This window comes from Echinops telfairi, unplaced genomic scaffold (genome assembly GCF_000313985.2).
Source record: "Echinops telfairi isolate 266 unplaced genomic scaffold, ASM31398v2 ScPeMD7_7410;HRSCAF=8448, whole genome shotgun sequence".
Classification (NCBI taxonomy): Eukaryota; Metazoa; Chordata; class Mammalia; order Afrosoricida; family Tenrecidae; genus Echinops; species Echinops telfairi.
Window position 1 is genome coordinate 15,386,782 of NW_022111310.1, and position 14,188 is coordinate 15,400,969.

At 35.0% G+C, this 14,188-nt stretch overlaps 1 protein-coding gene across 1 annotated transcript in view; it reads right to left on the bottom strand.

Moving 5' to 3' along the window:
- Nucleotides 1–14,188, bottom strand: part of SHOC1 (shortage in chiasmata 1) — an 80,759-nt gene that overhangs the window by 45,686 nt on the left and 20,885 nt on the right. The window contains 4 exon segments of the mRNA XM_004711035.2: nt 1,219–1,632; nt 3,593–3,835; nt 6,418–6,515; nt 13,169–13,277. Coding sequence (XP_004711092.1) covers nt 1,219–1,632; nt 3,593–3,835; nt 6,418–6,515; nt 13,169–13,277 — 864 coding nt within the window.

Consider the following 14,188-nt stretch of genomic DNA (forward strand, 5'->3'; position numbering starts at 1 on the left):
AGGAAAAATGAGGAGCTAATACCAAGGGCTCAAGTAGAAAGCAAATGTTTTGAGAATGATGATGGCAACAAATGTACAAATGTGCTTGACACAATGGATGCATGTATGGATTATGATAATAGTTGTACGAGTCCCCAATAAAATGATTTTAAAAAAAACCAAAACACCAAATTCCTTTCTTTATCATACTTGTAAGACAGTTATTTATATTTTACTCATTCTTTTATGTAGAATTTATGCTTTGTATAACAATTCAAATATTAGTTAGAAAGTCACCAAGCTTGTAAATTATAAGGTGATCAATATATAAAAAGAACATTTATGATGCATACATATGAACATAAAATGATTTTAAAAATTGTCAATCTCAGAGTACTGCTCTGCATTTTTTTTCACAATATTTCACTGTGGGAAATGTATTGATTGATAAAGCAATAAAATTTTAAATAGATCTATAGAAGGTCATCATGTCTTTTGAGAACATAACCATTATGACTAAAGATTGATGATCTTGTGTATATTTGTAAGACATTGATCAGAGAAGACTAAATATACTCTATCTAAGATACAAATATTTATATTTGTTGCATCCGCATAACCGATGTCAAGCTTAATCTAGCCTGTCTTATCCCTTACCAAGACGAGAAACTGACATGACATAAACTACTGTGATGTGGTTACAGGCCGCGGACGTAAGACAACTAACTATACATTCAAACAGAAACTTTTTCTTGAAGTTGAAAGACTATTAAGCAATTAAATGGCAAAGAAGTTCTGTAAGTACATATTAAAATGTAAGTTGTTATTAAGATATAAAGACAACCAGAAAAGAGTATAGCAGAATAAGTAATAAAAATTAAAAATACTATGAATGTGTATGGCCAAATTTCAGAAAGCAAACTTTAGAAGTAGTAGCCTTTATTATAAATTCAAATGCAATTTAATTGCATAGAATATACATTCCTATATCTATATTATCTTAATATATAAAATTAACTTGGAAAATTCTTATTATCTTTTAATTCCACTTTTCCATGAACTTTTGAAGCACTCTTGAATAATGATCCAACTATATTTTTCTTTTTTCAAACCAATAACATTTTCTTTGATGATGAAAAATAATATAAATCTATTTGAAAGTGTTTTACCTCTTTACTTTCTATAGTAAATTATGCAATTAGTCCTTGATACTATCATATATATGCCAAAATTACTCACCATCGTTTTCATCACTATTTGTGACATCTGTCTTTGAGGAGCAAATCTTATATTTATTTCGTAACATAATAAAGTCACTCAAAAGGTCTGAATCATTCTGTTGTCTTTTACATTCAAAGGACACTTCTTCAATTCCTGAAGATGAGCATGAGTCAATACACAGTACTGTGCAGTCAAGGTCAATGTGATCTTCATTTTCTGTCTTTTGGACTATCCTATCAACTAACTCTGGATCATTCTTTGGGGTCTCTTCTTTCGATGATCTTTTAACAGAGATACATTTATCAGGAAAACCCAGAGCTGGCACTTCTTTTGCAAGAGGTAGACTTTTTTGTGGCAGTGATAAATGATCATTTTCAGATTTCTCAATAATACATACAATAGGTAAAGAATAACTTGTATGTTCTAGCCATGCTGAAAACAGAAAAGAAAAAGTATCCAAATGATTTCTAAGCCTAAATGGTATTCTACTAGGATACTTGTTACTGGAGTTTCTTATTAATTAAGTTTGATTCTTAGGCGCATTTGGCTTATAATTTTAAAAATCAATTTTTGGTCTACATATAAAATTCATTTTAAAAATACCATATATTCTCGTGTATAAGCCGTTTTTCAGCACATTTTTAATGCAGTTTTTGTGGTGAAATTAGGTGCCTCGCTGATATTCGGGTTGGCTTATACTTGAGTGTATACGGTAGATTAAAATTTAGCATATCTTTTTCTTACTATAAGAGCTAAGTTACCAAACTAAAAAGAAATTAAAAGAAAAATGTTTGCCAATAGGTTTGCAATTAGTCATAGTCTTAGATATATCAATTTGCTCCAAAGGCTAAAATCTTAGTATACAGACAGAGAAAATACAATACATACAAAGGTACTTAAAAAATGTATGGAAAAATCCATTTTCTTTCAATTCTATTTTCTATGAACTTTTTAAAGACCTCTTTAACGCTACTATGCCTGATAAAGAACTACATCCTAAAAAATTTATAAAGTCTTACAACTCAATTTACAGAAAGCAACCTAATTAAAATATGGGAAAATATTTGAAAATTATTCATATAGATATAAACATGTGCAATGGATTGTTTTTACATGTTTTTTCTTAATATGGTCTTGTAATTCTGACCAAATTATTGGGTTGGAATCTACACATAGGTACTTGTGACACACCAAGAGGATTGAATAACTTGTTAATAATACAAATTAGGTTCAAAAAAAGTATATGGAACCCACATGAGGGAATTTATCAGGTTTGCCAGGCTGGAAGGTTTAAAATGAGCCACATCAGAGGTGACCAGGGGAGACCACACTACCAGCAAGAAGATTAGAGTGAAGTAAGTCCTGGACTTACTTGCGCAGAGAACCTCCTGGATCCAGGATTCAGACAGAGAGAAAAAGTTATCCTACTGGAGATGGTGTAAGATGGCAAGAAGGGTGGCATAGAAACCATGGCAGCAGAACTAGGACCTGGGCATGAGATAGCACAGTGGGCTTCCTGGCCCGTGGAAGAAGGCGGTTATAGTGACTGTACTTCCGCATGGAGAGAGTTGAGCGTCTTCAGGTAGCAAAGCTCCTGAAAGAGTGGGGTACCGCTGGCAACTTACTGTCAGAGCGGAAAGAGCTTTGTATTACTTGTCTGAGCAGGGCAGAAGCTGGGGGAAGGGACTGGGGGCCAGAATGACTCCAACTTGGCCGTATGAATAAGAAAAGGCTTGTATGCTGAGTTGGTGCTGATCCTGAATTGTAGTCGGTCACTTCCATAATAAGCCCCATAACTGTGAGTATGTGCTATGAGTTCTGTGTGGCTATTATAAGGAATTATTGAACTCAACGGTGAAATAAAGGATATAGTGAGAGGCCTGGTTGGTGTCAGAACTGGTGAAAATGCTGAAGAGGAGGCTGACCTCTGGTTCATATGAATCAGCCTTCAGCGGTTCACCTTGATTTCCCTTCCCCATTGTGAAGTTGGAGGAGGCCAGATATCCACCTCGACCTACCACCACCATAGAGTTATGACAATACGTGGCTAGGTTGATGGGAGTAGAAACTTGGCTAACAATTAATCATTTGTAAAAAGAAATAAAACATTTTTAACTGAGAATGGCTAAAAATCTAAAAATAGACTGAAGAATTTTGAAACAGAACAAGTTCTTAGCATTAGCTGGTCAAATTTCCTCTTTTTTTTTTTTTCATGAAAGAAAATGGTGCCTGGAGCTGCCCAGAGTCATAAATTCTGGCAGAGTCAGAGACAATATTGAATACTAGACTTGGTTTTATATTTTTCCCCAATCACCTATTGAAAGGAAACCCATTATCTAACATCCTTTCAATCTGAAAATATTCATCAAAGTCATGGTTATTATTTACTTACATTCCAATTGAAGCAATTTTGTAGGAAAAATGATCTCCATTTTAGTATTGTCAGAAGATAGACAAATGTGACTCAAATCTGTATTTAGATGTTCCAAGGTTTCTGTCATTACCAGATCTAGTGCTACTTGTTTCCACCATTCTCCCTTTAGAGGACGAATCACAAGGCTTTCATCTTCAACAGAAAACGCCTTTTTAAAACACGTAACTGAATAATGTCTCCTGGGCACATGAGTCCTTGGTACTTAAAAACAGAAACCCCAGAAAAACAAATAGTTAAAAATGGTCTACAGGGCAAGAGGGGGAAAAAACCACGATAAATAGAACCATCATGAAATATATTTCTATGCATTACAGTAAAAAAAGAAAGAAAAAACTCTCTTAGGTGCAAATATTTGTAAAATTCTAAAATATTACAGCTTTAGGAATTGCATAAAGAATTTATTTCAATCTTTGGAAAATACAAGGTAAATCTATTCTACTGTTTAGTAAAAGGAATCATTATTTTGTTTGACCATTTTGACACATTTGATAACACTTTGAAGAATTTATACTAAGATTTATTCAATCAGGAATTCTAATTCATTATCAATAATTAGATATATTTGATCAGATTTTATGACTATTCTCTTAGCTACAATGATACAATGTTTTTGACTGAACTCTAGTGTAAATAGAGATAAATTTTAATTTATGAAGGATTTGAAATGTACAACTATTTGATACTATTATCTGTATTATAGCTATATTAATATAACAAGAACCAATGCAAAATTAGGATTATAAATTTTATCAATCCTCCTTTTAAAATTGTGCTGTTTATAATAATAAAACAAGTGATAATATGTAATAATTACTTACTGAAAAACATATGGTACTACACTAAGTGATTTATGTATATTATTCTCAAGTTCTTTGTTAATTTTTTAATTTGGGTTGTTTGTAGTCATTCTTACTAGTTGCTCTACGTATTTCTTCTCCTCCTGAACTTTTGGTTTAAATACATAGTTTACTCCCTCCTGACAATTTCAATATGTGATTTTACTTTGATGTCTTTTATATCTGCTGGTTCTCATTGATGACCTAACTATTTGTGATTTTCAGTTGTTATGTGCTTCTTCAAACTTAGTAGAAATCCCTTGAAACATGGGTTGGTACTGTGTCTCTCCAGGAAGGACACACTGTTCTCTAGAAGGGGTTTGCACTGGTTTCCCTACGTATTTAGAGGCACCGAGAGCTCTGGTGGTGCTGTCGAGTAAACGTCAGATTGCTCACTTGAAGGCTGGTGGTTCAAATGCACAAGCTGCTCTTCAGGAGACAGGGGAGAATGTTGGCTCCTTTAAAGAGCTATAGCTCTGAAAACTATCTGGAGTTGCAATCAGCTTGATGGTAGTGGGGGTTTTTTGTTTGTTTTTTTGGTTATCAACCTGGGACTATTTTAAATTAGAACACTCACTGTTTTTCATATTACGTCAGAGATTCAATTTAGACTGCAATCTGCCAAGGTGGCTCATTTCTAATGAAATATTCTTAAGGGAAGACTTAAAATTTGTTTTCTCTCCTCCAGCACCAGTGTAGAAACTTGTAAGTTTACTCAATATCGCTTTCTATGTGCTGGTTTATTTCTTTTATGTTCTTATTTTGATAGAATAGTTTATTGAAAAGTTTCCAATTAAACTCTCTACCAAGGCCCTCTGGTGGTGTGGTGGGCTATGTGTGGGGCTGTGACCCCAAGATCAGCAGTTCAGACCCATCGGTCCCTCAGAAAGAGAAAGATGAGAATGTCTGACCCTGTACAGATTTACAGCCTCAGAAATGCCACGGAGCCGTTCAAGTCTATCCAACAGAGTCCTGTGCATTAGAAGCAATTTGAAGGTAGTCGGGTATGGATAAGCTTTAGATTTACTGATAGAAGGATAAGCTTTAGATTTTATTGGTAGAAGGATAAGCTTTAGATTTATTGATCTTACACACCATGCATACATTAAAACAGAGCCTCAAGGTCTCAAGATTTAACAAAAACCCCCCATGTGAAAATTCAGCTTTGGTGCTCACGTGCTCCCCCAGGGTTCTAGTTTTACTCTTGTTTAGAGGGGGGCCTCTAATTTATTTAGAATTTTTTCTAAAAGTATATTTCTAGAATTCCATTTTTACAGTGGTTTTTTCAGACATTGAAAAAGTTGAACAAAATAAGAACAAACTAAATATACATGTGCTACCTATATTCAAATAATTATTTTTGCTAAATAATACAAATAAATATTATTAATCTATTATTAAAGCCCCATTAGAAAGCTTGGGAAGTCTGAAGTTAATTTTTGCATTAGTTAAACTAATGTAGCAATTTTAACATTAGTAAAAGGTTTATAACCAACTTGGAAATAAATTATATATATGGGACTGTACCTATCAATTTTCTTTTCTTTTTAATATATAATTATTTAAAAAATACATCAATAAGTCAAGATCTTGTCATATTTACTCCAGTGAACATAAGAAACATTCGGGCAAATATTTGGATATGGGGTGGTGGGTTACATATTGGGTTAGCAAATTTAGCAGTTCAAAACCACCAGCTGCTCCTGGGAGAGAGAGAAGGCTTTCTATACTCTTAAACAGTTCTAGTCTCAGGAACTCACGAGGCAGTTCTACTCTGTCCTATAGGGTTGCTATGAGTTGGAATTGACTGAATGGCAGTGAGAGCTTTCTGCTAAGTTATATAGTCTGTGTTAAGAAATGGTCAAGGAAAAATAATAGTGCCTTTCTTCTGATTGTAATTTTTCACTTATGTTTTCTATTTAGCATTCAAAATCAATTAAGCTTTACCTGTAAGCATCAATTGTTTCAAAACACTTCGGCAGCTTTCTAATGGACACCATACCAGCCAATATTTATTAGCTGATTCTTCGGTGGTAATTAAATTACTGCAAGAAAAGAGTTGAAATTTAATACATTTATAATATTGAATTTTTAAAATTTATCTTTTAAAAATTTTTAATCATTTTATTAGGGACTCTTATAGCTCTTATCACAATCCATACATATATCCATTGTGTCATGCACTTTTGTACATATGTTGCCATCATCATTTTCAAAACATTTTCTTTCTACTTGAGCCCTTAGTATCAGCTCCTAATTTTTTTGTCCCTCCCTCATGAACCCTTGATCATTTAAAAATTATTATTTTTTCGTGTCCTACACCGACTGCTGTCTACCTTCACCCACTTTTCTGTTATCCGCCCCCTTGGGAGGAGGTTATATGTTAAACATTGTGTTCAGTTTCCCCTTACCCACTCCCAGCCCACCCTCACCTTTCCTTACCCTCCTAGTATCACTACTCTCACTATTGGTCCTGAGGGGTTTATCTGTCCTGGATTCCCTGTGTTGCAAGCTCTTATCTGTACCAGTGTACATGCTCTGGTCTAGCTGGATTTGTAAGGTAGAATTGGGGTCATAATAGTGTGTGTGTTGGGGAGCATTAAAGAACTAGAGGAAAGTTGTGTGTTTCGTCAGAGCTATACTGCACCCCGATGGCTTGTCTCTTCCTTGTGGCCCTTCTGACAAGGGATATCCAATTGATTACTGATGGGCTTTGGGTCTCCACTCTGCCCTCCCCATCATTCACATTGATATATGATATTTTTTGGTTTTGTTTTGGGTGTTTGATACCCAATACCTGATCCTACAGACACCTCATGATCACACAAGTTGGTGTGCGTCTTCCATGTGGGGTAATATTGGATCTTTCTGTAAAATAAAAAACTTTGTTTTCGGAAAAGTACTTTTTACCATTAAAAGCAAGTGAAATTTACTCTATTTTATAAATGTGTATACTGGAGTAAAGAGAGTTCTCTAGACTAAATTTCAAATACTTCCTCCTCCCTTGGGACAGTTGGGTTGCCCGTTGCCTAATTACTCCTGCTTGCTTCCTAACTTCCTCTTACTTCTACTTCTCTCAATGGATAGAATGTCAGATAGAGCTCACAGGATTGTTTGAATACTTTTCTCCATAAACTGTACCAGTACTAGTCTTACCAGTACCAGCCATCGCAAATTAAAACACAATCGAGGTAAAATTACCAAAGAAACAGCTTTTTTTTTAATTGCTTTTTTTCCCTATTTTTAAAAAATTTTTAATCAATCATTTAATTGGGGGGCTCTTGCAAATCTTATAACAATCCACAATTCAATTGTATCATGCACACTTGTACATATGTTGTCATCGACATTTCCAAAACATTTTCTTTATACTTGAGTCCTTGGTATCAGCTGTTTTTTTCCCCCCTCCCTCCCACCTTCATGAATCCTCGATATATTATTGTTGTTATTTTGTGTCTTACACTATCTGTTGTCTCCCTTCACCCAATTTCTGTTGTTTGTCCCCCTCGGGAGAGGGGTGCTATATATGCAACCTGTGATGGGTTTCCTTTTTCTCCCCCTTTCCCACACCCCCATCTTCTTACCCTCATATCTCTACTCCAACTATTGTTCCTGAGGGTTTTATCTGTCCTGAATTCCACATGTTAAAAGCTCTTATCTGTACTAAAGTGTGTACTCCAGTCAAGGTGGATTTGTAAGGCAGAACTGGGTCATGGTAGTGGGGGTGGGTGGGGAGAAGCATTCAGGAACTAGAGGAATGCTGTGTGTTTCGTCAGTGCTATACTGCACCCTGGTTAAATCATCTCTTCTTTGTAACCCTTCTGTGGGGGGATGTCCAATTGTCTACAGATGGGTTGGAGTCTCCACTTCAACCCCCCTTTCATGGATATAATTGTTTGTTTTAGATATTTTGTTACCTAATACCTGATCCTGTCGACACCTCATGATCACACAGGCTGGTGTGCTTCTTTCATGTGGGCTTATTTGCTTCCCTGCTAGATGACAGCTTGTTTAACTTTAATCCTTTAAGACCCCAGATGCAATATCTTTTGATAGCCGGGCACCATCAGCTTTCTTCACCACATTTGCTTATGCACCCATTTTGTCTTCAGCGATCATGTCGTCCAGGACAGTGAGTATCAAACAGTGCCAGGTTAACATATGAACAAGAGTGCTTAATATAATTGAATGATGGATTGTCATAAGATTTGTAAGAGCCCCCCCCAATAAAATGATTAATTTAAAAAAAAGAGAGAGAGAGTGCCAGGTTATTAGAACAAAGTGTTCTTGTGTTTAGGAAGGTTTTGATTAGAGGTCCAAAGTCTGTCTGCTATCTTAACACTTAACATAAAAATACAGTGAACCTTCGCCACTTCGCACTTCGACTTCCGCGGCTTCACTCTATCGCGGTTTTTGCGTAACAGTGCATGCTCTGTCATTACTGCCACTGATTGGCTCATACTGTACACGCTTGATGCCATAAATAATATAATAAATAATAAATGATAATTGTAACGTCCAAAATGTTTTACTGTATTTTCCCTTTTTCGTTTAATAAATTGGGTAATACGAGTGTAATGGTGACTAAAGGGTGTTTTTTCATGTCCTCTATGCTCTAACTACGAAAATATTTGATTTACAAATAAGGAATCCTACTTCGCGGAATTTCATTTATCACAGTAGGGTCTAGAACCAATTAACTGCGATAAATGAGGGTTCACTGTATATGTACATTGGCCTTTCATTATAAATTAAAATCATTTATTTCATTATAAATTAATATATTTACATATACACATGCCCATAGCTATACCTCTATAGTTTTTGCCTCCTACATCTTTCCTCTATTTCCTTTCATCTTCTTCCTGTCCCACTATCATGCTTACCCTCCATTCAGCTCACGGTAATTCCTCTCAGATACATTGCACTTGATCAAACCCCACCAGGCATTATACGCCCGCCTCACCATCAATTTTAGATCCCTTGTTGTTCCTGTATCCCTGAGTTTGCTGGCTCCCTACACCCCTTCCTCCCCAGGGCCACTGGTCCTGTTGTTTTCTCCTCAGGATTGTTTGTCCTGCCTATCTTATATAGATAGATATAAAGTGAAAGAAAAAAAAAGTTCCAGGTCTATCTGGTGACTCTTCTGTGTGTTTTCCAATCTAGTCTGATAAGGTGCCAAGCCCTGTCCTCGAGTCAGAAGTCTATTTTCAGGATTCCTCGATGATTTTGTACAGCTTTAAGACAAGTTTTTTTTCTTTTGACAAAATTGCTTCTCCCAAGTCCATTTTACATAGAAATTCTGCAGCTGCAGCTTTGGGGGATCAGAATGATGAAAAATTCTGATCGTCACTATTTTCTCTCCAAATGACAAAGTATCAAAATTTAACATAGTTCCTTCCATCTAAGTGGGTGTGTAAGTGACTGAATGTTGTGTGCCTGACTATGTTTGTATGTTTTGGGGTCGTGGGGGAAAAAGAGGAAATATATGTGACAATCAGTGCAAATTACAGCCTATTGGTAGTTATTAAATTACTAGCCTTGGTAGCGAAGAGGCTATTAATTACATAAATCCTTTTGTCTGTGTCCTAAATCTCCCACTCCCCCAAATCGGAATTAGTGTATTCTGTTTTTCAGATCTTTTGGGACACATGTGAGCTTATTAGTTATAACTACTGGTAGTTAAATAAGAGGCCTCGTGGTTAAATGCTCAGCTGCTAACACAGATGTCAGTGGATGGACCCACCAGCAGCTCCGCAGAGGAAAGTTGTGGTAGTTTGCTTCCATAAAGATTTACAGCCTTAGAAATCCTACTGGGCAATGATCTTTGTCCTATGGAGTTGCTATGAGTTAGAATTGATTTTATGGCAGTGGGTTTGATTTTTGTTTTCTAGTTACATAAATTAACATTTCAATGGAGTAGAAAGCCAGGTTTTAAGTTTAAGCCATTCAATTTACTCCCATAACACAGAAATCTGGGCACATAGTGGCAACATTTGGAAACCTACCCAATTTATGAACTTTATAAGGGCTTTCTGACAACTCCACACCTCAGATGGCAGACAATTGTTTTAAAGTGAGAAGAGGGAGAAGTATTTAGGCAGGCCATATCCAATAGGAGATCAAAGAAACAAATGTTTCTCTCGGTGGAATTATCTGAAGACATGGGAATTTATATATTCTTTAATCATAAGTAAAACCATGCTCAATTCAGTATTCAGTTGGCATGGAAATAAGGTCTTATGCCATATATACTTTTATTTTTAGCCCATGAAATATGGCCAAGTCTTACATGTGGTAGTCACTGAAGTATTTTTTAAGTTGGTAGATTTATTATTCTGAAGTAAACATAATTAGACCAATAAAAGGAAATTTAGAGTACAGTAACATACATATTTTCCCCTTCAGTTGCTTTTCATTTGAGCACTTTTCCCCTTTAGTTTTAGTTTCACAGCTAAATCAGTTTCAGAATAGGCTTTTCAGGTTTTTGTATGCATAAACCAAATGGAGTCATTTATCTTTTGCTGGTAAATGGTGTAGTGATGAGACAAGTTCCTTTCATGTTGTTTCAGAAGGGTTTAAAATTATCAAGTAGTTTAAAATCTCTTTTCTAAACTTTACTAAATCATAATGCATTACATAAAACGTTTCAGGAATTTTCATGAAACCTTTGAGGTATAACAATAAATATATGTCTAATTTGTGTGATTTAGAGGATTTATTATAAACAGTTACTTTTAATATCAGATTACAATTCAAGATTATACTAATTGTTAGTTTCTATTTCCAATTTCCCATCTGCCTTAGCAGAGGGATTGAGGTACCAGGAGTAAACAAAAGAGCATTAAAAAGACAGTAAATGTCCTGAAAATGAACAAAGTATCCCTTAGAAAATGGACCACAGTATTTAAACAAATTATAGGTTATTTCCCACACTCATTATATGCTATTCTTAGAGTTCATATCTGATACAGGCAGGTCTGTTCTTTATAGCACAGATTTATCCGCCCCCCCATCCTCTCATCCAATGTAAATAATTATTAACTAGATATACAAGGGGTCTCCAAAATGTTCACGTAACAATTCTGTTATTTCTTAACTCCATTTTTATGAAATTTTAAAATCCCTCTTTAATGTAAGCTTAATATTAATAAAATTAAATCTTTAATTTTATTGTAAACATGCTCCATCTTTGTGATAGCCTCCAAAGATCATTAATTAAAGTCTGAGCAACCAGAGATGAGCACTAGAGCCTTGATTTAGTAGCTTCCAGTAGCCCCCAAACATTCTCCTCTAGCAGATTAGCTAGCATAACGAAGAACTCAAAATTCATCACAAAGCTCCCATAGTTTTCTCCTTGTGAAAAAACCATTGGAGAAGTGTGGATTTTCCTAAAGATGTTTTACTTAGGACACATTAAGCTCCAGGTTTCAGTAGGAAGAAGGGTACTACACTAATTATATTGCTAGTTTTGGAACTGGTTTAGGAAACAAAAAATGGGGTGGTTTTATTTCAGGGTTTGTAGATCATATGGATATACACAGTATAACAGCCAAAGCTATATCTCACTCTTTCAGAGGGCAAAAGAATGCTGGCCTATTAGCTATGTAATTTCAACTCATCTTCAAGCTGGACTATGCATACAATGATCTAGTTCTGCAGCAGCAATGATAAGAAGATGATAGCTAGTAACTGATAGAGCCATAAAGTCTGACTACTTGTGTTCTTAACTGCTCTAATAACTTTTATGGCATTGAGCATTTAATAGAGGCAATATCATTGGCAAGTGTCTGGTGTCACTGTCCTAAGATTTTTTTCCTATGCCAGGATCTTAAAAAAAATTTTTGTTATCATTTTATTAGGGGCTCATACAGCTCTTAGCACAATCCATACATCCATCTATCATGTCAAGCACATTTGTACATATGTTACCATCATCATTTTCAAAACATATTACTACTTGGGCCCTTGGTATCAGCTCCTCATTTTTTCCCTCCCTCCTTCCCCCACTTTGCCTCCCTCATGAATCCTTGATCATTTATAAATTATTATTGTTTTCATGTCTAACACCAATCACTGTCTCCCTTCACCCACTTTTTGGTTGTTCGTCCCCCTGGGAGGGGGCGGTTATATGTCGATCATTGTGATTGGTACCCCCTTTATCCCCTCACCTTCCCCCTACCCTCCTGGTATTGTTACTCTCATTACTGATCCTGATGGGTTTATCTCTCCTGGATTCTGTGTGTCCAGAGCTCTTATCTGTACCCGTGTTCATGCTCTGGTCCAGCTGGATTTGTAAGGCAGAATTGGGATCATGATAGTGGGGCGGAAGAAACATTAAAGAACTAGGAAAGTTGTATGTTTCGTTGGTACTATCCTGCACCGACTGCCTATGCCAGGATCTTTAACAATTTTCAAGATGCTCATTTTAGTGGTAGAACATTCACATTTGAAATACTAAAAGGTCTCTCATGCTCCCATTTTATGCAATCAATGTTATCTTTTTCTTGTATTCTTCTCAAGATACTCTATATAAAGAAGAGGATACGTGTTCATATGTTCCCTCCGGTTGCTTACTCTATATACTGTTCTATTTCTTATTTATATAGTAGATACTTGGAAATACCCTTTATTAGGTGAGATTTCATTAAAGACTGCATGTTCTGAACTGCATCTTACAAATATTAGCTTTACTTACATTTTACGAATGGGAGAAAATGGAAAAATCTGAAGCCTTGTATTTAATGAGCGCACTGAGGAATGTTGGCTTGTTCTGTGTAGAGGAGTTAATGACATTTGTAACTTTCCTGAAATATACAAGTTGTTCAAAATTAAAGTTTAAAAATCATGTTATCTAAACATTGAATAAAATGAATTTAGCAATTTTCAAAACAATTACGTTGGAAGAGAAATTTGCAACTCTTTTTAATTCTCAACTACATAAGAAATTACATACAATCTTGTTTACCTGCTGTCTGCTATGATAGTGGTGATTTTTTTTAAATGCTAGTCAGGTAAAATGTATTGACCTTATTGTATGTGAGATAACATTTTAAGAGTTTTATGAAATAGCACTATTCTTATCCACATTCTAATTGTAAGCAAATAGTATCAACAAAAAGTAATTCACTTTAATGAGCTTGAACTCCAGTTGACCTAGAACTAGAGTTATATAGTCATAGGATGCACTTGAAAAACAATCCTCTTATTCCTAAGTAGCCAGGATAGTTATACCACTATCATAAATAAATTAGTAAAGTTCTAAAGAGATGACCAATGAAATAAAAGTATAAACATCACTAATAACTATATAATCAACATAGTTAAGAGGAATATAATTTGGTATTTACTATAACTGGGATTCAAGATTTAGTAGTATGGCTCGGAGAATGATGGGATTACCTTAGGGGATTAAAAGGATAAATTTTAAACAAGTTTAACAAAGGTTAGCCAAACTGTTAGTACTGAGGTAAAAATATTGTAAAATGCACACTGATCAAGCAATAATAATATTCTAAGATTTCTACTTTTTTAAGATTTCTGTTTTTAATATTACGGTTATTTTCTCCATTCCCCTTCCTAAATCTTTGTGACTATATATGATGTTCCATTTTGATGCTTGTAGGATTTTGAGTTAATGATAATAATAAATATAATGGGTCAATAACAGAAAAAGAAATGATAATTTTGATTGCAATAATCAAATTGTAAACATGAA